Source organism: Lynx rufus, unplaced genomic scaffold, assembly GCF_022079265.1.
Source record: "Lynx rufus isolate CCGP_SWC_20201006 ecotype Redwood Valley unplaced genomic scaffold, mLynRuf1.p SCAF_7, whole genome shotgun sequence".
Classification (NCBI taxonomy): Eukaryota; Metazoa; Chordata; class Mammalia; order Carnivora; family Felidae; genus Lynx; species Lynx rufus.
Genome location: NW_025814889.1, coordinates 67,213,097 through 67,238,494, shown reverse-complemented (window position 1 = coordinate 67,238,494; position 25,398 = coordinate 67,213,097). Strand labels below are relative to the sequence as shown.

Below are 25,398 nucleotides of genomic sequence, written 5' to 3'. Positions count from 1 at the left end.
GTCATATGCTCACTCTGCCCACTCCACCTTGCATTCTAGCGTATTAACTCATTGCCTCTTGCCTTTCTTTAACTGACCCATACATTTCATTTTGGATTTTTTCCTCTATGCAAATACATTTACCTGAGTTTCTTTTGAATCTGTATGTTGTTAATTCTTGGCTCTGTTTTGCTCCACTTGGGGACTCAAAGGATTCTTCTAGATAACATTTTAGAAATTACCGATTAAATAGTTACAACATTAATATACAGAAATGAAATACTAAATACAGACGTCTCACATAGTAGAGACGTGTGCTAGAAGGCTATTGATAACTATCCATACTCATTTACGGCTTAGGTTTTGCACACACATAAATCTTACACAAATGTCAGCATTGTTGTATTATTCCACAATTTATTAGTGACATGCCTTGCTTATTGGTACCAATTTCCTAGTAAATATTCCCATAAGGGAATGGTTTTTGTGCTTTTCTTTGCACTGAGAAAGATGGTCTTGACAGGAGATGAGTCACCTTTCACATTACCCTGGTAACAACAAGGTGTTATTTTAATAGAAAAAAGCAAGGGATTCAACCTAAATTGGACAACTGGCAGAATAAGAGCCAGGCACCATTCTACTGAGCTTTAGGGACTAAAACAGAGATTTATCTCATTTTTAATCTCACCCAGAATAAAAGTCAGATTTAATGTTTTTCTTTGGGCATGTAAATCATGTTTGGCTGGAAAAGAAGCTGAACTATGGGATTTGGACTGAAAAGGATTTGAAGCTTTTCACTGAGCTCACTTCCAGTATTGATATCCTCTGACAGGAGTGTTTTCTTTGGCGAAGCTTAGGAATTTTGACAATCAATTTGACTTAAAAACATTCATTTCATAATAAGGAAAAAACCCCTATTTTTCTTATATTTCAAATCTTCCATTTTAAATTGAAAAAAGATATCAAAACAAAGGATTGTTATTTCATTGAATGACGTTAAGCTTTTCACAAAATTTCTAATTTTCTGGAAATAAAATTTGTCATGTAAACAGGAGCCAAATCAGAAATTTGATTGAAAGATTTTAAGCCTCACTAACATTCTGAAATCTTTACATTTTATTTTGAACACTCACTTGAATGAATAATTTTTTATGGGTTTTATAATTCCAATCAAATTTACATTGACACTGTGTTATTTTGCTCTCTTGGTAAGCCTTTTCTGTTATTTTTTATCACTAACAGATGTATTATTTTTTTCATGTATTATGAAATGAGATCTTTAATATTAAATCAAGAAGCTAATAGATTGCATATTTATTTAAAAGTCTATCTGGAGTATATTAACTCTATTTTATCTCTGTGCTGATTTTAGATCACAGAATTAGCAGGCTATACTGCTCGAGTGTACAATATGTTTTGGGTCTTTGATGAAGTAAAAAGAGGCATTTATAAGAGAGCTGCTGTCATGCAAGAGTCTGAAAACCATAGCAAGAATGGAGTTAACATAGAATTACCCCTCAGTGACACATTGGAAATCAAAGGTATTAAAGCAAATGTTTTATATTTTCCTCTTTTGAAATGCTTACTTTATCAACAGAACCAAAATTTTTTAGAAGATCACTGTTATTAGTTACCAAGAGCTAATATTTACTTATTTAAACAACTATTCCTAAAGTTAGTGTCACAATTTGAGGAGTGGTGACTAACATTACCAAGAAAAAATTTTGCTATTTTATTTAGAACAAATTTCTAGAATTATTTTTAGAAACTGAACATATGGCAGGATGAATTGTTTACTTTTAAAATTCAAATACAGAATTAGAGCTAACATTTTATTGTTCTTCATTATTCTATATTTTTTAACTTAACTTTAATTATCACATTTTAAAAAATTGTGTTATTCCACACCTTAATTCTCTTGTTGCAGCATTGTATTTTTTCTGTAGGGAAGGTTAATTTAGTGAAATAAACAATTATAAAGAATATAGCTAGGTTATATCAGATAGAGTTTATCTCATTATGCTCTCATTATGATGTTGACATTAGATTATTGTACAATGTTTCTGAGAAATATTTTCCAAATATATGTGTCAGAATGTCCAAATTTACATTAAACCTCTTTTGAGATGTAGATACAACATATACTAGCTTTTATAACTTAAACTATTCCTTAACTTTTAGGAAGAGTTATTGATGTGGATCATGGAATTATTTGTGAAAATGTTCCCATAATTACACCAACGGGAGAAGTGGTGGCTTCCAGGCTAAACTTCAAAGTAAGATGATATTCAAGAATCTTCTGATTGTTGCCATCACACTAATACAAAACAACTCAGAATTCATGTACCTTATGTTAAGTACTTGGAGGAGCATATGGAAAGGAGGGGAAATCAAGAAAGGTATGCATAGTGGCTCAATTACAGAAGCAGTTCCTCAGAAAGCAAAGAGAAAGAGAAATTTGATTTCTACTGCTTTTTTGCCGGGGAGAAAATCAAAATTTCTCAGTGCACTGAGGGCCCATACAAGGTAACTTTTGGGAACAATAGAGAAATTCCTCAGAAATTAATATCTGGAAAAAGATTTTAATTTTTTCCTTATAGGGATTACTCAAAATATACAAGCCTATGTTGTAATGTATTTACTAAAATATAAGGAAGAGGTCATTAGCAAGTTTACTTCTGCTATTATATATTCTCTAAATATAATTTGTATTTCCAATAATCACCTCTTCCATAGGAAGAAATAATCAGAAGATTCACGGATTGGAATTTAGTGTTTAATTTTGTTGAGATTAAGAGTTGTTATTTATTATTCTATGTCTTGGTAACAAAAACCAAGAAGTGAAAATTGCTTAGTAAACCAGAGGCCCTAATTTAAAGCATTGTAAAATTTGAACAAACATTTTTGGAATTCAAGCACACAATAATTCGCTGATAAGCATTAATGACTACAATGAAGGCATCTAAATTTACGAAGACATGATTGGACTTGGTAACAGAATTACAAACATGACAATACACATACTAATGATTTCAGCATGGACCTCAGTCTAAGTTTAATTATTACAGATGTGCTTGCAAATGAATAAGGGTTCTGGAAGATGATAAGTACTGAACATAGGAAAATTCTGTGTTAATAAATATAGGAGAAATTGTGTTTGTTTGTTTTGAGAGAGAGAATGAGTGGGGGGGGGCAGAGAGTGAGACTCTTAAACAGGCTCCTCAGCATAGAGGCTGATTTAGGGATTAATCCCATGACCCTGGGATCATGACCTGAGCTGAAATCAAGAGTCGGACGCTTAATCGACTAAGCCACCCAGATGTCTGAGAAATTGTATTTAAATTACAATTTGGTTAGGCTTTATTTTTCCATTTATAGACTTACAGAATGATTTAATTAGTTGGATATGATCATGAGTACCAATTAGGTGCTAATGATGCACCATAATCTTAAGTAGATTTGAAATAAAACATTTGAAGGGGCATATATGGAATGTTTCATTATTTATTAGTAGTTTAGCAATTTTTTATTTATGAATTGTTATACAGAATTTTTCAGGTTATGTTTTGTAGTATCAATTCTTGTTGTTCCATTTATTAAATAGTATTAAGAGTCTTGAATTATGCCACCTACTAACTACATTATTGTGGACACATCACACTCTTTCTGTGAAAAAATTCAGGGCTCAGTTTGTTTTTTATATAAAATGAATTTAAAAATACTTAATCTAATGAAATGTCATCAATTTTGAAGTTCTACAAAGATATATGTTAATATAGTATACTTTATGATAGTTGGCTTTGTTTCTGACTCGGGGAGTTTTATTTAAAAAGTGTCAGGTCCCTAAAATATAATGAAAATTCTGTTTCCTATATATACATTGACAAACAGGTTTCTAGAGGAAAAGGTTCTTATCCATTATGGGATTAAAAAACTATTTGATAAAGAAAATTCAATGATGTGGGAATTATTTTTGCTTCACACTCACTGTTAAACATAAGAAAACTTATGCTAATAAAATAATACGAATATAGAAAAGGCTTCTATTATGACTCAAATGTGTTAAATTTCTGAGAATTCCTAATAGAGAATGATGCTATTAAAATATTTTGTGAATATGCCTTTTGCCATGCCACATACCTTTAAAAAAATCATTTGGGAGGTATTTATGCTTCTACAAAATTAAACTTCCTTAACCCTCTCTTTAGTGACAGAGTGCAGCAAATCACAAAATTAATTCTTTCTGGGTTCTTCCCAGGATTTTCTTCAAACTTTATTCTATCAAAATAACTTTTCAGTTGGCTACAATTAGGGAGAAAAAATATCTATAGTAAAATGTTTAGACTCAAGCTCACTCCTGTCTTATGTCCTTGTGGTAGCTGCCTTCAGTGCTTGAAATGTTCTTTCTCCTGCTCTGACTGGCTGTTTCTTGTCACGCAGGCTCAGCCTAAACGTTACCTCCTCAAAGAGGATTTTCCTGTCCACCATTCAAAAGAAGCATCCCCCCTACCACCTCCAACCCCACAATGACACCATCTTTCCCAAATGAATCTTTCTTGTTTTGCCATTAAAGAAGTATTTATCAATGCTTAATTTTTGTTCACATGTTTCTTGCCGTCTTTCCCATTGGAATATAAGCTCTATGAGAACAGAGATGTGTCTTGGGTAGCACTGTAGCCCTTGTGCCTAGAGGAATGTCTGGCACATGGTAGATATCCAATCAGTGTTTACTAAGGAAATCTAATTATTTAGACAGAACATAAATCTGAACCATTTTGGCTTTACATATACTTATTGTATACATCCCTAGCTCCTTTATCTTAACCTCCTTCCCAATCCTTCCCTTTTTTCCTTCCCTTCCTTCCTCTTCCCACCACCTTCTTCCAACAAGAAGATTCCAGCTTATGTTATACACAATATGTAGACATGGAAGTGATCCCTTATACTGACATAATGCAAATAATATAGTGTTTTTTCACCTTTGAGTTTTCTTTTTTTTTTTAAGTTTGTTTATTTATTTATTTATTTATTTATTTATTTTTTGGGTGAGGGGGGTAGAGAGAATGGAAGAGAGAGCAAATCCCAAGCAAGCTCTGTGCAGGCTAACAGCACAGAACCTCGGTGCTCAATCTCAAAAACTGAGATCATGACCTGAGCCAAAATCAAGAGTCAAGCCCTTAACAGACTGAGCCACCCAGGCACTCCTTCATCATTGAGTTTTAAATATGACATATTCTATATCACTGATACTTAGATATTTGTGTTCTTATTACACAAAACTGTATCTACAAGCATACAGATTTCTGCCTTTCATACGTTGATGCTATATTCACTTTTTAGTACTGATTACAAAATATCATTTGTTCTTAGAAATGTTCTTATCAGTGTTCTTAAGGCAAATTTTTAAATGCTGTTCTTTTTCCTTGTTTTTTACAATGCCTTTTAAATACCACACTAAGACAGCTTCCTGATTCTATTGGGTGGAATGGGAATTCATGAAACTTAACTGTTTAAATTTAAATGATAAATAAGATGGAGAATTCTAAAGAGAAGCATCCAACTGATAATGGATAAATAACTTATTATATATATATGTTTTAATTCATTCCTAGAATTATATATTATACATATACAACATATGTAACATATATATAACACATATAACATATATATAACATATATATATATATATGTTTTAATCCATTCCTAGACATAAGACTAAATTATAGTCTTCTTGCTTGCCTCTCTCTTGGCTTGGTAAATGTATTTTCCCCATCTGTGAACAAAACAGAATTAGAATCATTTCATCTCTCTGATGAGCTTTTGTGATTGTGTAACATTTCAGACTGCTGAAATAGAAAATTAAACCAACCATCTGGATCTTAGAATAAACTTTGCTTTATAGCTAATAACTCCAACTGACAAATACAACCAAGTTGTATTTGAATTCAGTATAAATTTAGTCAAATATTAATATAAATAAAGTCAAATTTAATATATGTTAATTTAAAATTTTATACTTTCTTATTTCCCATGTGGTTTTGTTTCTACATATGTGTATAACATCTGATGACAGGACCTCAATTAAAATTTTAGAAATCCAGTGCTCATTCCAAGAAGGTCTATTTCCTTTGGAGTTGGATTATCTTATCATGCTATTAGCCTCAGAGCAAAGTCAAAGCCAAATTTGATGTTCTCAGTCCTGATATATATATTTTTTGAATCCTTGCTAATCCTAGGTTATCATGTGTTTCCAAATTTGCAAAGAATTGCTTTTAAATGCTGCCAAATGAAATCACTTTTAAATATTGCAGTTTATAATTCTATTTCTTACTCTAGGTACAAGAAGGAATGCACCTTTTGATAACTGGGCCCAATGGTTGTGGAAAAAGTTCTCTCTTCAGAATTTTAAGTGGGCTCTGGCCTGTGTATGAAGGAGTCCTCTATAAACCACCTCCCCAACATATGTTCTACATTCCACAAAGGTAGGTACATATTTTATATCACAAGAACATTTCATTTTTCTTTTGAATTATATTGATTTCCTTAGGCTCCTCAGTTTATCATCTTTATCATCTTTAAACAAGTTTTCACTCAGAGCAGCTATTAAGGAAATAAAAATTTAGTTATCCAAAAAGTTTTATTATTGCTTTGATTAGAAGTTTCCGGCACAATACCACTTCTTTTTATTTTCCCATCTATCTAGATATAATGAGCACTCAAAGACTACAGATGTTAATCTCAAGGAATAGCAAGCTAGTTGAAAGAATAATTTGATTGCTTTAGATGTCAACTTATCTCTTCTCACAGAAAAAATATTACCTGGATAGTATACTAATCTCTTCATCAAGCCGTATACATTCATGTGTTCTAAAATTGTTCACTTATATTTTAAGAGCCTTTATAAAATAGTCTCTATTACTATTATGCTATATTATTAATGATTTGAAACTACCTTAATTAAAATTTTAAAAAAATTTTTTTTTCAACGTTTATTTATTTTTGGGACAGAGAGAGACAGAGCATGAACGGGGGAGGGGCAGAGAGAGAGGGAGACACAGAATCGGAAACAGGTTCCAGGCTCCGAGCCATCAGCCCAGAGCCTGACGCGGGGCTCGAACTCACGGACCGCGAGATCGTGACCTGGCTGAAGTCGGACGCTTAACCGACTGCGCCACCCAGGCGCCCCAAAACTACCTTAATTAAAATTTTACTCTAAGAATGAGTGTAAAGTAAGCATAGAAATATTTAAAAGGAACATTGTTTCTTTTGAAGTCTTTAGCCATCTTTCCTCATAAGCATTTAGAAATATCTGAATACAAAGTCATACGTGAGAATTTGGAATATTTATTCCTGCTCATCTTTTCCATCTGTCATCACCCTGGGTTAGGTAGACATCACAGAGTACTTACTCCTATTGTGTTAGAACATTCTTCTGTGGAACCTAAAAGAGCACTTAGGCTGGAGGTATAGAACCAGAGCAAATGTGAAATTTATATCAGGTATGGTGCTATCACATGTCTGTCTTGCTCCTTTTCTTTTGTCATAAAGTGCTTGCACCTTCCTGCCCTCTGGTCTAATTTTTAGACCGCATGTTGTAGTTAGGCAGATGAAGTTATGTGGGGTTCTTTGCTTTAAAGTAAGACTTATGGAGCGCCTGGGTGGCTCAGTCGGTTAAGCGTCCGACTTCAGCTCAGGTCACGATCTCGGGTCCCTGAGTTCCAGCCCCGCCTCGGGCTCTGGGCTGATGGCTCAGAGCCTGGAGCCTGCTTCCGATTCTGTGTCTCCCTCTCTCTCTGCCCCTCCCCCGTTCATGCTCTGTCTCTCTCTCAAAAATAAATAAACATTAAAAAAAATTTTTTTTAAAGTAAGACTTATGTTAGCAGTGGAAAGCTACTTGAAGTATAAGAGAATTAAGAGATGCGTTAGCAATAAGAAAATATTGGATGTGAGCAGTGTCATGAATTCTTATGTTTACCACAAAATAGATAACATCTTGTGACACCAGAATCCTTCTCTTTCTCTATATGCTTTAAAGTTTCTTGGGAGATCTTCTGAATGTGACAACTAAATTATCCTGCCAAAGCTTAAGTTTCAGACACTAATGTGTTAAGTAAATGGATTTTTAATTTTTAATTTAGGTTATAAGGCATAGAATCATGAGGAAAATATTCTATCATAGAATTCTACTCTCAATTCAAATAAAATCATGTATATATAAATGTTATATTTTAAGCTATTTTAGATTTCCTAAATAATATAAAAGGTACAGTTCGGTTTTTTTTAATTTTTTTTTTTTTTTTTTTTTGAGACAGACAGAGACAGAGACAGAATGCAAGTGGGTTAGGGGCAGAGAGAGAGGGAGACACAGAATCCAAAGCAGGCTCCAGGCTGTGACCTGTCAGCACAGAGCCCTACGTGGGGCCCGAACTCATGTGCCATGAGATCATGACCTGAGCCAAAGTTGGAGGCTAAACCAACTGAGCCACCCAGGCACCCCAGAAAGGTACAGATCTTGAATATAGCTGTAACCTGAACAACACAAGACATTTCCAAGGCATACAAAAGTGCATAATCAAGCAAAATCATCCTTCAGAAATTAAGGAAAAATAAAGACTTTCCCAGACAAACAAAAGCTGAGGGAATCCATCACTACTAGACCTGCCTGAAATGCTGAAAGGAGTTCTTGAAACTGAAATGAAGCTAGCTAGTAACATGAAAACATATGAACATATACAACACTAGTTAAGGTAAATATATAGTCAAATTCAGAATATTCTAATACTGTAATAAGATGGTATGTTAACCACTTAAATATTAGTATGAAAGTTAGAGGACAGAGTGCTAAAAATCACTACAACTCGTGTAACTTTTTTTTTTTTTTTTTTAATTTTTTTTTCAACGTTTTTTATTTATTTTTGGGACAGAGAGAGACAGAGCATGAACGGGGGAGGGGTAGAGAGAGAGGGAGACACAGAATCGGAAACAGGCTCCAGGCTCCGAGCCATCAGCCCAGAGCCCGACGCGGGGCTCGAACTCCCGGACCGCGAGATCGTGACCTGGCTGAAGTCGGACGCTTAACCAACTGCGCCACCCAGGCGCCCCAACTCGTGTAACTTTTAAGTGATACACAATATAAAAAGAGATAAATTGTGATATTAAGAACATAAAAGAAAGGGTCGAGTTTTTTAAAAAAATTATAACGATCATTCATTTTTGAGAGACAGAGAGAGACGGAGAATGAGCAGGGGAGGGGGCAGAGAGAAAGGGTGGCACAGAATCCGAAGCAGTTTCCAGGCTCTGAGCTGTCAGCACAGAGCCTGACACAGGGCTTGAACCCATGAACTGTGAGATCATGACCTGAGCCTAAGTTGGATCCTCAACTGATTGAGTCACTTAGGCATCCCAGAGTAGAGCTTTTATATGCAATTGAAGTTAGGTTGTTACCACAAAGTGAAAACCTATAGTAGATTCATAGATAAAAACAAGGGAATCAGCATACTACTGCATAAAATCACCAATTCACACAAAGAAATAAAAGGCATCCAAATTGGCCAGGAGGAGGTCAAACTTTCATTCTTTGTAGATGACATGATACTATTTGGAAAACCCTAAAGATTCCACCAAAAAAATCTGCTAGAACTGATTCATGAATTCAGCAAAGTTGCAGGATATAAAACCAACACACAGAAATCAGTCGCATTCCTATACACCAACAATGAAACAACAGAAAGAGAAATCAAGGAATCTATCCCATTTACAATTGCACCAAAACCATAAAATACCTAGGAATAAATCTAACCAAAGAGGTGAAAAAATCTATACACTGAAAACTATAGACAGCCTATGAAAGAAATTGAAGAAGACACAAAAAAAATGGAAAAAGAGTCCATGCTCCTGGATAGGAAGAACAAATATTGTTAAAATGTTGATACTACCCAAAGCAATCTACATATTCAATGCAATCCCTATCAAAATAACACCACCATTCTTCACAGAGCTAGAACAAATAATCCTAAAATTGTATGGAACCAGAAAAGACCCCAAAGAGCCAGAGAAATCTTGAAAAAGAAAACCAAAGCAGAAGACATCACAATCCTGGACTTCAAACTATACTACAAAGCTGTAATCATCAAGACAGTATCGTACTGGCACAAGAACAGACACTCAGATCAATGGAACAGAATAGGGAACCCAGAAATGGACCCACAAATGTATGGCGAACTAAACTTTGACAAAGCAGGAAAGAATATCCAATGGAATAAAGACAGTCTCTTCAGCAAGTGGTGCTGAGAAAACCGGACAGCGACATGCAGAAGAATGAACCTGGACCACTTTCTTACACCATACACAAAAATAAACTCAAAATGGATGAAAGACCTCAATGTAAGACAGGAAGCCATCAAAATCCTTGAGGAGAAAACAGGCAAAGACCTCTTTGATCTTGGCCACAGCAACTTCTTACTCAATGCATCTCTGGAGGCAAGAGAAACAAAAGCAAAAATGAACTACTGGGATCTCATCAAAATAAAAAACTTCTGCACAGCGAAGGAAACAATCAGCAAAATTAAAAGGCAACTGATGGAATGGGAGAAGATATTTGCAAATGACATATCAGATACAGGGTTAGTATCCAAAATCTATAAAGAACTTATCCAACTCAACACCCCCAAAAATATATAATCCAGTGAAGAAAGGGGCAAAAGACATGAATAGACACTTCTCCAAAGAAGATATCCAGATGGCCAACCGACACATGAAAAAAATGCTCAACATCACTCATCATCAGGGAAATACAACTCAAAACTACAATGAGATACCACCTTAAACCTGTCAGAATGGCTAACATTAACAACTCAGGCAACAACAGAAGTTGGCGAGGATGAGGAGAAAGATGATCTCTTTTGTATTGTTGGTAGGAATGCAAGCCGGTGCAGTCACTCTGGAAAACAGTATGGAGGTTCCTCAAAAAACTAAAAATAGAACTACCCTACAACCCAGCAATTGCACTACTAGGCATTTATCCAAGGGATACAGGTGTGTTTCGAAGGGATACATGCACCCCAGTGTTTTTAGCAGCACTATCAACAATAGCCAAAGTATGGAAAGAGCCCAAATGTCCATCGATGGATTAATGGATAAAGAAGATGTGGTATATACAGAGTATTACTTGGCAATCAAAAAGAATGAAATCTTGCCATTTGCAACTATGTGAATGGAACTGGAGGGTATTATGCTAAGTGAAATCAGTCAGAGAAAGACAAATATCATATGACTTCACTCATATGCGGACTTTAAGAGACAAAACAGATGAACATAAGGGAAGGGAAACAAAACTAATATAAAAACAAGGAGGGGGACAAAACATAAGAGACTCATAAATATGGAGAACAAACAGAGGGTTACTGGAAGGGGTTTTGGGAGGGGAGATGGGCTAAATGGGTAAGGGGCACTAAGGAATCTACTCCCGAAATCATTGTTGCACTATATGCTAACTAATTTGGATGTAAATTTAAAAAATAAAATTAAGAAAATAAAAAAGAAAAAGAAAAAAGAAAAGAAAAGAAAAAAGAAAAAAGAAAATCAGCAATTCACAAAGGAGGGCTGTGAAGAGGAAGAAAGAAGTCAGAGAACTACAAAAAAAGCCAGAAAACAATAAGCCAGTATTAGTAAGTCCTTGCTTATTAACACTTACTCTAAATGTAAATGGATTGAATTCTCCAATCAAAAGGCATAGACAGGACGGATGGATAAAAACAAAAAACAAAAAACAAAAAAACAAACAAAAAAAAACAAAACAAGACCCAACTATATGCTGCCTACAAGAGACTCACTTCAGCTTTAAGGACACACATAGATTGCAAGTGAAGGGATGAAAAAAGATATTCCATGTAAATGGAAACCAAAAGACACCAGGAGTAGCCATGCTTATATCAGACAAAACACACTTCTGGTGAAAAATGGTAACAAGAGACAAAGAAGGTCATTATATAATGATAATGTGTCCAATGTGTCAAGAAGGTACAATAATTGTAATATATATGCACCCAACAGTGGAGTTGGGTGCATATATAAGCAAATACTAACAAATATTAAATATGGGTGCATATTAAGCAAATACTAACAAATCTGAAGGAAGTTACACAATACATGAATAGTTGGGGACTTCAGTATCCTACTTTCAACAACAGATAGATCATTCAGACAGAAAATTAACAAGAAACATTGGACTCAAACCATACTTTACACCAAATGGACCTAACAGACATAAACAGATATTCTATCCAAAAGCAGTAAACTACATATTCTTCTCAAGCACGCATGGAACATTGTCTGACATATAACACAGAACTAGTCTTAGCAAATTTTTTTTTTTTAAATTTTTTTTTTCAACGTTTATTTATTTTTGGGACAGAGAGAGACAGAGCATGAACGGGGGAGGGGCAGAGAGAGAGGGAGACACAGAATCGGAAACAGGCTCCAGGCTCCGAGCCATCAGCCCAGAGCCTGACGCGGGGCTCGAACTCACGGAGCGCGAGATCGTGACCTGGCTGAAGTCGGACGCTTAACCGACTGCGCCACCCAGGCGCCCCATAGTCTTAGCAAATTTAAGAAGATTGAAATCATACCAAGTATTTTTTTTTTCATTATAATAGTGTGAAACTAGTACCAATAATAGGAGGAAAGCTGGAAAATTTACAAATATGTGAAAATTAAATAACACGCTCCTGAGCAACCAATATGGGTCAAAGAAGAAATCAAAAGAGAAATAAAAAAATCTTGAAACAAATGAAAATGGAAACTAAACATATGGGATGCTACAATAGCAGTTCTAAGGCGATCATTTATATCAATAAATGCCTGTATTAAAAATGAAAAAAGATGTTTCTAATAAACTTAACTTCGTGCCTCAAAGAACTAGAAAAAGAAGAAAAAATAAAGCCCACAGTTAACAGAAGGAAGGACAACTAATATCAGAGCAGAAATAAATGAAATAGAGACCAAAAGAACAATAAAAAAGATCAACAAACCTAAGAGCTAATAATTTGAAAAGATAAACAATATTGATAAATCTTCAGCTAGACTAAAGGAAAAAGAAAGAAGACTCATGAATAAAATTAGAAATGAAAGGGGAGATATTACAACTGATACATCTAAAATATATACGTTCTTAAAAAACTATTGTGAACAATGTTATACTAACAAATTGGATAACCTAGAAGAAATGGACGACTGCCTAGAAATAACCAATTTACCAAGACTGAATTATGAAGAAAGAAAATATGAAAAGACCAATAACAAGAAAGGAGATTAAATTAGTAATGAAAAACCTTCCAGGAAAGAAAAGCCAAAACCAGTTGGTTTCACTGGTTAATTTCTAACAAACATTTAAAGAAGAATTAATGTCAGTCTTCTTAAATTCTTCCAAAAAATCAAAGAGGAGAGAGCACTCCCAAACTTATTTTATGAGGCCAGCACTACCCTGATAACAAAGCAAGATAAGGACTCTACAAAATAAGAAAACTATAGACAAATATCCGAGATAAATATAGATGTAAAAATTCTCAACAAAATTAACAAACCAAATTTAACAGCTCATTAAAAGAATCATGCTATGATTAAGGAAGATTTATTCCTGGGATGTGTTCAACATATGCAAATCAATAAATGTGATGCACCACATGAATAGAATAAAAATCGTATGATTATCTCAATAGATGAAGAAAAAGCATTTGAAAAAATACAACATGCTCTCATGACAAAATCTCCCAATAAGGTGGGTATGTAAGGAACATACCTCAACATTATAAAAGGCCATATATGATAAACGCACAGCTAACATAATACTCAACAGTGAAAAGTTGAAAGTGAAAGCTTTTTATCTAAGATCTCAAGAACAAGACAAGAGTGCCTAATCTGACCACTGTTATTCAACATAGTACTGGAATTTCTAGCCAGAGCAATTAGGCAATATAAAGAAATAAAAGACATCCAAATCAAAAGGGAAGAAGAAAATTGTCTTTGTTAGTAGATGGTATGATCTTACATACATATAGAAAAGCCTGAAGGCTCCACCAAAACATTCAGGACAAATCAATGAATTAAATGAAGTTGTAGGATACAAAACCAACATACAGAAATTAACTGCATTTCTATACACTAACAACAAAGTATCTGAAAAAGAAGTAAAATAATCTTATTTACAATACCATTGAAAACAATAAAGTACTTAGGTATAAATTTGACCAAGGAGGTGAGAGATCTGTATATTGAAACTATATGACTTTGATGAAAGAAACTAAAGAAGACACAAATGGAAAGACATCCCAAGTTCATGGATTGGAAGAATTAATATTACTAAAATGTCCAAACTACCCAAAGCTGTCTATAGATTCAATGCAATTCTGTTCAAAATCTCAATGGCATTTTTTATAGAAATAGAAAAAAAAAAAAACAATCCTAAAAATTGTGTGGAGCCACAAACTGACCTGAATAGAGAAAGCAATCCTGAGAAAGAAGAACAAAGCTGGAAGCATTGCACTTCTGATTTCAACTATACTGCAAACCTATAGTCACCAAAACAGTATGATGCTAGCATAAAAATAGACATAGACCAGTGGAATAGAATCAAAAGACCAGAAATAAACCCCTGCATATGATCAGAGGTTTATTGTTAAATTACTATTTAATTATTATTATTAAATAAACTCCTGCATATTTGACAAGGGAGCCATGACTACACAATGAGGAAAGGATAGTCTCTTTAATAAAGGTTTTTTAAAAAAAAAACTAGATGACCACATGTAGAAAAATGAAATTCGAACTGTATTTACACCACTCACAAAAATGAACTTGAGATGGATTGAAAACTTGAATGTGAGACCTGAAACCATAAAAGTCCTAGAAGAAAATAGGGGAAAAGCTCCTTGGCATTGGTCTTGGCAATGATTTTTTGGATATAACACCAAAAGCACAAACAGCAAAAGCAAAAATCAGTAAGTGGGACTACATCAACATATAGAAGGGAAGAAAATATTTGCAAATCTTATATCTAGTAAGGGTTTAATATCCAAAAAATATAAAGAACACATACAGCTCATTAGCAAAAACTCAAACAGTCTGATTTAAAAATGGGCAGAGAATTGAATAGACACTTTTTTTCAAAGACAAATGGCCAACGGGTACATGAAAAGATGGTAACATCACTAAATGCAAACCATATCGACAATGAGATATCACCTAACGCTTGTGAGAATGACTGGTATCAAAAAGACAAGAGATAACAAGTGTTGGCAAGGATGTAGAGAAAAGGGGATCCTTGTGCACTGTTAGTGGGAATGTAAATTGGTTTAGCCATTATGGAAAACAGTATGGAAGCTCCACAAAAAATTAAAAAGAACTATCATATGATCCAGCAACACCACTTCTGGGTATATATAACTAAAGGAAATGAAAACAGGATCTTGAAGAGATATCTGTATTCCCATGTTCATTGCAGCATTATTTGCAATAGCCAAAATATGAAAACAACCTCAGTGTCCATCAACAGTTGAATGGCAAGAAAAGATATAGTACACACACACACACACACACACACACACACACACACACACACAGGAAACTTCTTCAGACAAGAGAAAGAAGGAAATCCTGGTATCTATGACAACATGAATGGATCTTGAGGGCATTATGCTAAGTGAAATATCTGACAAAGAAAGATGAATACTATATGATAACACCTACATGTAGAATCTAAAAAAGCCAAACTTATAGAAACAGAGAATAGAATGGTGGTTACCAGGAGCCAGAGAGTAGAGGAAATGGGAAGATGTTGGTCAGGAGCACAAAATTCTAGTTAGAAGATGATTAAGTTCAGGGAATCTAATACACAGTGTCATGATGACCGTTAACAATAACATACACTTGGAAGTTGTTGAGAGAGTAAATCTAAAATGTTCTCACCATAATAAAGTAATGATAAATATGTGAAGTGATAAAGTCATCAGGTAACATTTCAGTGATCATTTTGCTATATATAAGTACATCAAATCAACATTTTTATATCTTAAACTTACACAATGTTGTATGTCAATTTTATCTCAGTAAAACTGAAAAAAAAACCCAAAATAATGCCACTGGACTGTGCACATAAAAATGGTTAAAATGGCAAATTTTATGCCACGTGTATTTTACCAAATCTTTAAAAAGTGGGAAAATAAAGGAAGTACATAAATCCCAGTGTTTGCCCTCAGAGAGACCTATGTTATTTTGCAATGAACCTAAGTCACTGAGAAACTTGTTCTTAGTTATGAAATTTACTGTTGGCTAAGCAAAAGGTCAACTGCAACTTAGTTAGGAAGACATGAGACTGAAACTCTGTTTTTTAAGGTTAAAGGTGTTTTAAAATAATTACTGTTAAAAGTCATTTTATCTTGATTATATAGCTTCTAGAAATATGAAAATTTGTATTTATATTTAACATTTTATAAGACAAATATCTCATATGCAAAATAATATGCAAAAAAGCATAAAATGTACATAAATGTATATGTAAACCGAGAGACTAAATGTAGTATTTATTTCTTATATCCTAAACACTGCTGATTTTTTTCAAGAACATTTGAAAATAATCTCATAAGTGTTTATGATTTCAAAGAAAGCTGTGACAACCTACTTCAAAATATTTGCCAATAGTTAAACATTTCTTCTTCAAATATTCGTATTAATGAGAATTATTATCTAATGGTTTATTGCATTAATTTAGGGAAGCAGAATATTGATTAAGTACTACTTTGGCAGAAAAAAAAACTAAAGTGAATACAGGATCGAGTTTTATGTACTTACAGAATAAATTTCATGAGTCACTAACAGACTTTATTAAAATCTCCCTGTTTTCACTTTTTATGACTGAAAGACTTCTTGATAGAGGGTGGATCTCATTGTTATTTTCATGGGGGAAAAGGAGTGGATTTTGTTAAGGTGCATATCTAATAATATCATTTGTATTCAAAAGAAAAAAGTGAACTGAGGAAAATAAATGTTCTAATTAAGCAAATTGGGACACTTACATTTTATTTTATTTTATTTTAATTATTTTTAACGTTTATTTATTTTTGAGACAGAGAGAGACAGAGCATGAACGGGGGAGGGTCAGAGAGAGAGGGAGACACAGAATCTGAAACAGGCTCCAGGCTCTCAGCACAGAGCCCGACGCGGGGCTCGAACTCACGGACCGCAAGATCATGACCTGAGCCAAAGTTGGACACTTAACTGACTGAGCCACCCCAGGCGCCCCGACACTTACATTTTAAATCACATCTTCAGAGAGTGTTGCTGTGGCTCACTTTGCAAGCTGGGAAACCTGAATTCCTAAGAAATTGTGAAATCTCCTCAATATCAGCCCAGATACTGTCTTCTAATACTTAAACAATGTTAATAATGAGAACCAGATAAAAGAAAATCTGGGCCTTAGTTCAATAGAAATAAATATTGTGCTAGATAAATTTGTTTCAAAACAGCTTCCTCTCATCCTATTTCATTAATGATTGGATACAATAACTACTAGAACATTTGATACGTTTTAGCAAAGAAAAATGTTATCTCTAATGTAGATTTAGTACTCTAAATCTATGGGATGATGTATGGTGAAATGTTTTGTTTTGCTCAGATGTAACTTTAAAAAATATTTTGGCAATTTTAGGCTATTGGAGACTGAAATTCCTGAATAATGTGACTGTATTGTAATCTTCAAACTGATGACTGAAACTCATTATTCCCTACTGTTAGCCATCTTGACCCTAGGAAAAGTTTTCCACTTGAATACAGATCCCGAATTTCTTTTGTCAATTCTTGGTGCAGTTTCTCTGTCTTCCCAACTACCCAAGGGTAGATTTGTGATCTGCTTTTGCATTCACTAATCCACTAATTTATGACCCATTAGTCATGTTGTAAGTTCTTCAGCCATTAAACCTCAAAAGTCCAATCTTTTACTTGTTTAGTTCACCTGCTAACAAAACATTATTATATGCTAACATTCACCTAAATGGGGAATTGAAACATTTTGGTGGGGTTTGGGGGCACAGAGAGTGAGGAGAGGGAAGGAGAGAGTGGGGAAGGAACAAAGAGGGAAGGAATGGAGAGAAGGGAGGGAAGGAAGAAAGACATAAGAAATAGGTGTTTGTTAACAAAAGGTAGCAAAATCTTGGGTCTTTCATATTACTTTTTCTTCTTTTTAATCATCCAGAAGACCATTTGTATACTTCACATATTTCTCCTCAGCAACAGTCTCCAGTTGGTCACCAACCCACTATGTAATTCTGTTCCCAGAGCTCTTGCTCTCACTACCCTTCCTTGGTAGAAATATGTTGGGACAGAAATTTTAACCATGATGTTGTTACTACTCAATCCTTATGCCTTAATACTTAACATTCAACAGATCTGAAATAGATTCAGACTTCCCATAATTGTGTATGAAAAGAAAACTTGTGCAAATTTTTGTCTATCTTTGACTTTGGGGGTTGAGAAGTAAAAGGTTAGGAAAGTGAGAGGACTGTATTGTAAGGGTTGAATTAAATTTGACTAAACATTTTTTTAAAAGAAACAGACAACAGAAAAAACAAAAGGAGGAAAAAGAGGCATAGAATGGCCAGGATATTATACTTCATATCTTGGGAACATTAATGTATATTATTTTTTGTCAATACTCTTTTTTTTTTTAATTTTAAGTGTTTATTAAAGCCCTGCTATAAGATACTATGTAGGATAGACAGTAAGACATAATCACTCTTGATGTAGAGCTTATGTTAAATTTGGTTATAAACAAAAACATGCAGTCAACTTCAATAAAAGTAGGAAAAAGTGCCTCAAGAAAAGCAAGAAATGCTGTAGATGTTCAAAAGGAGGAAAACCATGATATAACAGTGTGTCAGTTGACCCAGGTTTTGAAAGTTAATTAGGATTTTAACAGTTGTCATGAATTAGATGTTTCTCCCATGACTAAATAGATCAGAAATGTCTCAGATTCAAGTACACATACAATTATTGTTTTTCTTTTTGGACACTTCTAAGCAAGGTTGGCCTATCCACCTTTCCTCTAATATACCACTCTGAGAAAAGCAAGCATTTATTAGACTCACCTCCACGAATATTATGTCATTGATATATCCCGGAAATAACAGTACCCATCCCCTAGGTCCGTAAGCAGTGCTAAAGTGTTCTTCATGCTGAAGTTCTTTGAATTACTTTTGTTTTAAATAAAAGTTTAAACATTTGTTTGTTTATTTTTGAGAGAGAGAGTAAGCAGAGGAGGGGCAGAGGATCCAAAGCGGGCTCTGTGCTGACAGCAGTGAGCCTGATGCAGGGCTTGAACTTACAAACTGTGAGATCATGACCTGAGCTGAAGTCACATGCTCCACTGACTGAGCCACCCAGGCACCCCTCTTTGAGTTTTTAAAATTTTTTGGTACTTTGTGGGTCTGTCTGCCATTTGTCTAATTTCCACCTAAGGAACTTCTCTCCTCTTTTTAAGTAAATGGTACATTTTCCTTATATATGTAATATAACCTTACATGTTAAATTTTAGTCTGTTAATGCTCCTTGAGAAATATAAAAGATGACATAACTTCTATTATAGTCATTACTTCTCATTCTCTTTTGTCAGCAGATATTCTGAAATTATAAAAAAAAAACATTTTATTTATCAGTTCAGTAATTGTTTACTACTTCATTCCAGGAGAGTATATTCAAGTACCATGTAGCTTAATCTTCTAGACTAAATGTAAATACTGCTTAATAAAGTAGTTATGAACCACATTTTTAAGTTAAATGAAAGAGAAAAATCCTAAATTTGATTGTATGTAAGAATGATAGCATGATTAAAAAGATTGTAAAGAAAATTAAATATAGATAGTTACCTCTGACTATCTTTTAATGTATAAACAGCACTTACTGATTATGCTCTGCATAAGTCATGCTAAATAGAATATTTTGAATAATTAAATTGGAGTTCAAAGAGATTAGAGACTTTAATACTTTGAGTTACATAGCATTTCAGAGCCTGAAGTTAGAGTTCATCAAATCTCTGGATATAAATCCCTCTGCATTCACTGCCTCTTATTTTCAGATTAATGAAATAATCACATTAAAAACATCTACCTGTGATTGAAAAGAAAAAATAAACCACTGTTTGACCTTAAATGTTTTCTCAGACAATCATAGTAATTAAATCTTCTTGAGCGCTGTCCCAGATTTATGGGGAATAACAAACTATGATTCTTTTATAGTTTGCATTCACTTTCAAAAATTTCTGTCTTTTTCAATTGTTTTTCTTAGTTAGATGAGCTTATGACATGAAACCTCTTCTTTTAACAGTGCCAGCATTTAATCCATGCTTTCTGGGATGGCATTTCCACTCATGCCTTTAATGATTTAGCCTATGCATTTTTACTTTTTTTTTTTTTACTGAAGTATAGTTGACTAGCCTATGTTATTTTTACCATAAAGTGAATTAATATTGATTTTTAGTTGAGAATCTTATGACCTCTTGAAATAATTGATGGATCCTGGGGCATCTTTAGCAAGGGTTAAGTATCTCTGGACTTACTACTTTGTTTTTTGTTTTGTTTTGCTTTTTGTTAATTTAAAATACACTAATTATTATGCATTAGTCACTATTCTACACATATTATATGTTTCTAATTTTTCTGTATGAAAACACATAAAGTTGGCATTAGTATTCCTATTTTATAGGTGAGAAAACTTAGGTTGAAGTCAAGCAGCTGACTACAGCTAACATTTGAACTTACGTGTGTCTGACTCTAAAGTCATTTTCACTTGGGTATTGCTAGCAGCAGGGCATATTTCTCTAAAAAATTACTACTCTCTTGCCTGACCTTGCAAGTATCACCATCTAGGGTTGTTTGTTTGGTATGCTAAATCTATATTAATATTAAGCTATTGTTCAGAAGCAGAGGTCCATATAATGCTGGGGGAACATGGCAATCCCACGCAATTTTAGCATAGTACTGGCTGTCATTCATTTATGTTAATGTGAAGGAAACTATATTCTTGTGTAACATTGAAATTCCTTTAAACTATGGTCAGATCACTTTCAGATTAGAATATGTTCTCTATTCTTTCGTATTCTTCTAAAACCCACTTATCTATAAAGTTTTAAAAAAAAATCTCTAAAAATATTCCCTTAATTTAAAATCAGACTTCCTGGGGCGCCTGGGTGGCGCAGTCGGTTAAGCGTCCGACTTCAGCCAGATCACGATCTCGCGGTCCGGGAGTTCGAGCCCCGCGTCAGGCTCTGGGCTGATGGCTCAGAGCCTGGAGCCTGTTTCCGATTCTGTGTCTCCCTCTCTCTCTGCCCCTCCCCCGTTCATGCTCTGTCTCTCTCTGTCCCAAAAATAAATAAACGTTGAAAAAAAAAAGTTTAAAAAAAAAATAAAATCAGACTTCCTGAAGAGATATAAAACAAGCAAATCCTAATTTTAACAATGGATTATGGCGTTAAAAATCATTATTTAACCTTTATGTTGTCAAAAAAAGAGACTGTATTCTGCAATAGTGCAAGATTTTTGGTTTAAGTAGTTCAACAGAATGAACAAAACACTTAAATAACACCAATAGCACCCACATTGACAAACTGCATCGCAGGCCAAGATATGTATGTGTCAAATGAGTTTTGTAGATACTTAAAAATCTGAACATCCTAGGGCACCTGGGTGGTTCAGTTGGTTAAGCATCCAACTTCAGCTCAAGTCATGATCTCCTGGTTCATGGGTTGAAGCCCCACATTGGGCTCTGTGCTGACAGCTCAGAGCCTGGAGCCTGCTTCAGATTCTGTGTCTCCCTCTCTCTCTGCCTCTCCCCTGTTCAGTCTCTGTCTCTGTCTCTCAAAAATAAATAAACATTAAAAAATCATTTTTTAAAAAAAAATCTGCACATCCCTTTGAATTGTTTCTATATAAATACGTCCCAAATCCGGGATTTCCTATTTGGAGGGATAGAAGAACTATGTTATAGTAGACCATCATTTAAGCCACACATATAAAACCAGAGAATGACTATTAGAGAACCAGGAGCATGTGAGATCAGGAGGGAGGTTAGAAGACCTAGTTTGCCTCCTCTCTCCATGGCAGACAGAGTAACCTCATAGTCAATAAAGTATTTTCAGTGAGATCCTTGCTTTCCTTTGCTTTGCTTTTTTTTTCTTTTTCCTTTCTTTTGCCTCAGCTGTCAGATTTAAAAATGAGGATGTGGCCTGGAAAAGGATCTAAGTAAGAATATAGGGGAATGCAAGTTAAATATCTCAATTACCATTTTCCTCTGGGTTTCTAGTTTTCAGACTTTTTGATTCTTAATGAATCTCTAAGTGCAAAAAAAAAAAAAAATAGGGAGAGCCTTTGAAGGACAAAGAATGTGTTTATTTAAGTAAGATGCAGGCTACCCGGACCATTGCCTGAGTGGAATGTTGGTCTGAAAGGGTCGCTGGAATAAAGGAAGAATGTGATATGCTTAATTCAGGGCTACTCATGGAGCCCCATACCCAGTTGGTTACACATACACTGGTCTTGCTGCCCCCAAATTAGACAAATCTGGGCTTAGGGAGTGAGAGTTATTACTAGAACAGACTTTGCCCATGTTGAGTTACTATTGAACAAATCTTTATAGAATATAAGCTAGAAAGGGCATCTGCATATCTGTACGGCACTGGTGGTATCTACTGAATCTAAAGAATAGTATATTATAACAGTGCAATGAACACCTGATGAATGATTGAATAAATGAGTGGATGAACATCTCCATAGATTTGGTTTCTACTGACAAATCAGTCTGGCTCCATATACTATTTAGGAAGCAAACTATTTATTTTGCTGCATGCACTAGATATGTCACGTAATCCTCTTTATGATGGGGATAAATATTTGCCACTTCACATGTCCCTTATAAAAGAAATGATTTTTGCCATGAAGAAGGCTCAGTAATATGGCTGTAGCTAATTCACTTCTTTTCCTTTGCTTTATAACTATTAGACTAAAAGCAAGTAAACTTTGCATAAATATCTTTGGGCAATTGGCTGACAATTGAAAGTATACATTTTGGTACTTCCTGTGTAGTAGTTGGTACAGTTCAGTTTTTTAAAACTCTCTTAAAGAATCTATAAATGTAAACAATTTCCTATAGCTTTCTTTTGCTTGGGAAAGTATTTAGGATAATTTTTTTTCATATTTAACTCTTTTATGGGTTAATTTATGAAAATAATAATGGAAAAAATCTTCCTTTGCTTCTAAAACTTTTCCTCAATTTATGAGTCAATTATTAGGTTGCACCATATGGAATTAGAATTTTTGTAGGTCAAAAAGTCAAATAATAGGGATTTCAAATGGTAATCTAATATAATGATAAATATTCTTAAAGTTGACTTTTAAGAAGTTCGCATTCTCATCAGGTTAGCCATACTTTGATTATTCCACTACATTATTCTTATTACTTGGAAATAAATATAGTCCCTGCTCTTCAGGGGGCAGTGCACATCTCTCCTTTGGTGCCTAGGAATAACATCCTAAAAATATAATTTCAATAATAGTTAATATATCTTTAGTTGAGTATTTCTTCTTTTTGCTACATATTTATTTAAAGAATATTAGGAATGACTTATGCATTGAGGACTCAAATTTAATTCTTGCTTTCATGAGAAAAATCAGATGACATAATTGGTCCCAGTGTGTACATTTATATGAATTATTAATAGCTAGATCTTATGGCTTTCAGATTGTTAACTTCTTATCACTATGGTTACACAGCAGTACTTAGCAGTACCTTATTCTTAAATTTAACACATATCATGTTTAAATCTAGTTAATATTGCTGTGAAATTTTTATAACCATTGTTGAAAATTAAATTCCAGATGACTATGAAACATTTCACATTTTGGGCGATCATTCCAGACTCCAGGCACAAGAGACGGAGCCAACATTTCTCAACACTTTCTCCTTCTTTCTACTTTTGTCTCTATTAAAGAAAAAAATAGAGATACCATGAGTATAAACCCTAAGAAATGTTAATACATTTTACCAAAGCAATCATAAACTGTCAGATTTTTTTTTCTTTTTCTTTTTTTTTTTTCTTTTTAACGTTCATTCATTTTTGAGACAGAGAGAGACAGAGCATGAATGGGGGAGGGGCAGAGAGAGAGGGAGACACAGAACTGGAAGCAGGCTCCAGGCTCTGAGCCATCAGCCCAGAGCCCAACGTGGGGCTCAAACTCACAGACCGTGAGATCGTGACCCCAGCCGAAGTCGGACGCTTAACCCACTGAGCCACCCAGGGGCCCCTAAACTGTCAGATTTTTAAATGTTAACACAGAAAAGTGGGAGTAGAATACAAATTATAAATGTACCCTGAGACATTTGTTTTTATTTTTTAATTTTTTTTTCAACGTTTTTTATTTATTTTTGGGACAGAGAGAGACAGAGCATGAACGGGGGAGGGGCAGAGAGAGAGGGAGACACAGAATTGGAAACAGGCTCCAGGCTCTGAGCCATCAGCCCAGAGCCCGACGCGGGGCTCGAACTCACGGACCGCGAGATCGTGACCTGGCTGAAGTCGGACGCTTAACCGACTGCGCCACCCAGGCGCCCCAAGAGACATTTGTAATATAAATATAAAAAGCCATAATCACTGCGAATTGATTTGATCTGAAATAATTTTAATTTTACTATTATAACTAATAGTTTTAAATATAGATGCATTTGAAGTCATCCCAGATTACAAAGAAAAACAATTATGATAATTGTTTAAATAATAATTATTATTTAAATTATAATGTGATACCTATGAATTTATTCCGATATCTTTTCCACAGCAAATAGTGGTGATTCTAAATGTTACTTAGAGAAGAGTAAATTGAAACTAGTTAGTGCTTCTTCTTTGATATCTGCTAATTATAAGCAATCTATTTATTTTGTTGCTTGTAGTAGGTATGTTGCAGGATCCCCTCTCTGATGGGCCAGAGCAAGTAAACTAATAACATTCTGACATGGTAACTGGTCTACCTGAAATATTTAGAAGATGATCTGAATAGGTCTATATGTCTAGAAAGGAAAGTTCAGTAGAGGGTACTTTAAGTGCTTATCAATTCTGTAAAACTCTAGTAGGACCAGAGGAACTTGAGCTAGCTTAAAATGCTAAACTCCAGGCCTATGAGCTGGAAAGGATCACATGCAAATTAATCACATAAACATTGGGTATAAGGTCCTCATCTGTTATGTTTCCAAAGACACTCAGTATCATCCCAACTTCTCTGGATATAGCTTTTCCAGAGAGTTTGGTGGTGGCTTCATAATATTTTTAAATGCATATATTAATAAAACCTATCAAAGTATCCTTAGTTGCCATGTACCTCATTGGAC

The 25,398-nt window shown here is 34.4% G+C and overlaps 1 protein-coding gene across 2 annotated transcripts in view; it reads left to right on the top strand.

Moving 5' to 3' along the window:
* Positions 1 to 25,398, top strand: part of ABCD2 (ATP binding cassette subfamily D member 2) — a 65,600-nt gene that overhangs the window by 16,323 nt on the left and 23,879 nt on the right. For both annotated transcript variants that reach the window (XM_047064832.1, XM_047064831.1), the window contains exons 4-6: positions 1,352 to 1,520; positions 2,161 to 2,255; positions 6,319 to 6,464. In XM_047064832.1, the coding sequence (XP_046920788.1) occupies positions 1,352 to 1,520; positions 2,161 to 2,255; positions 6,319 to 6,464 (410 nt within the window). The remainder of the gene's footprint in view (positions 1 to 1,351; positions 1,521 to 2,160; positions 2,256 to 6,318; positions 6,465 to 25,398) is intronic.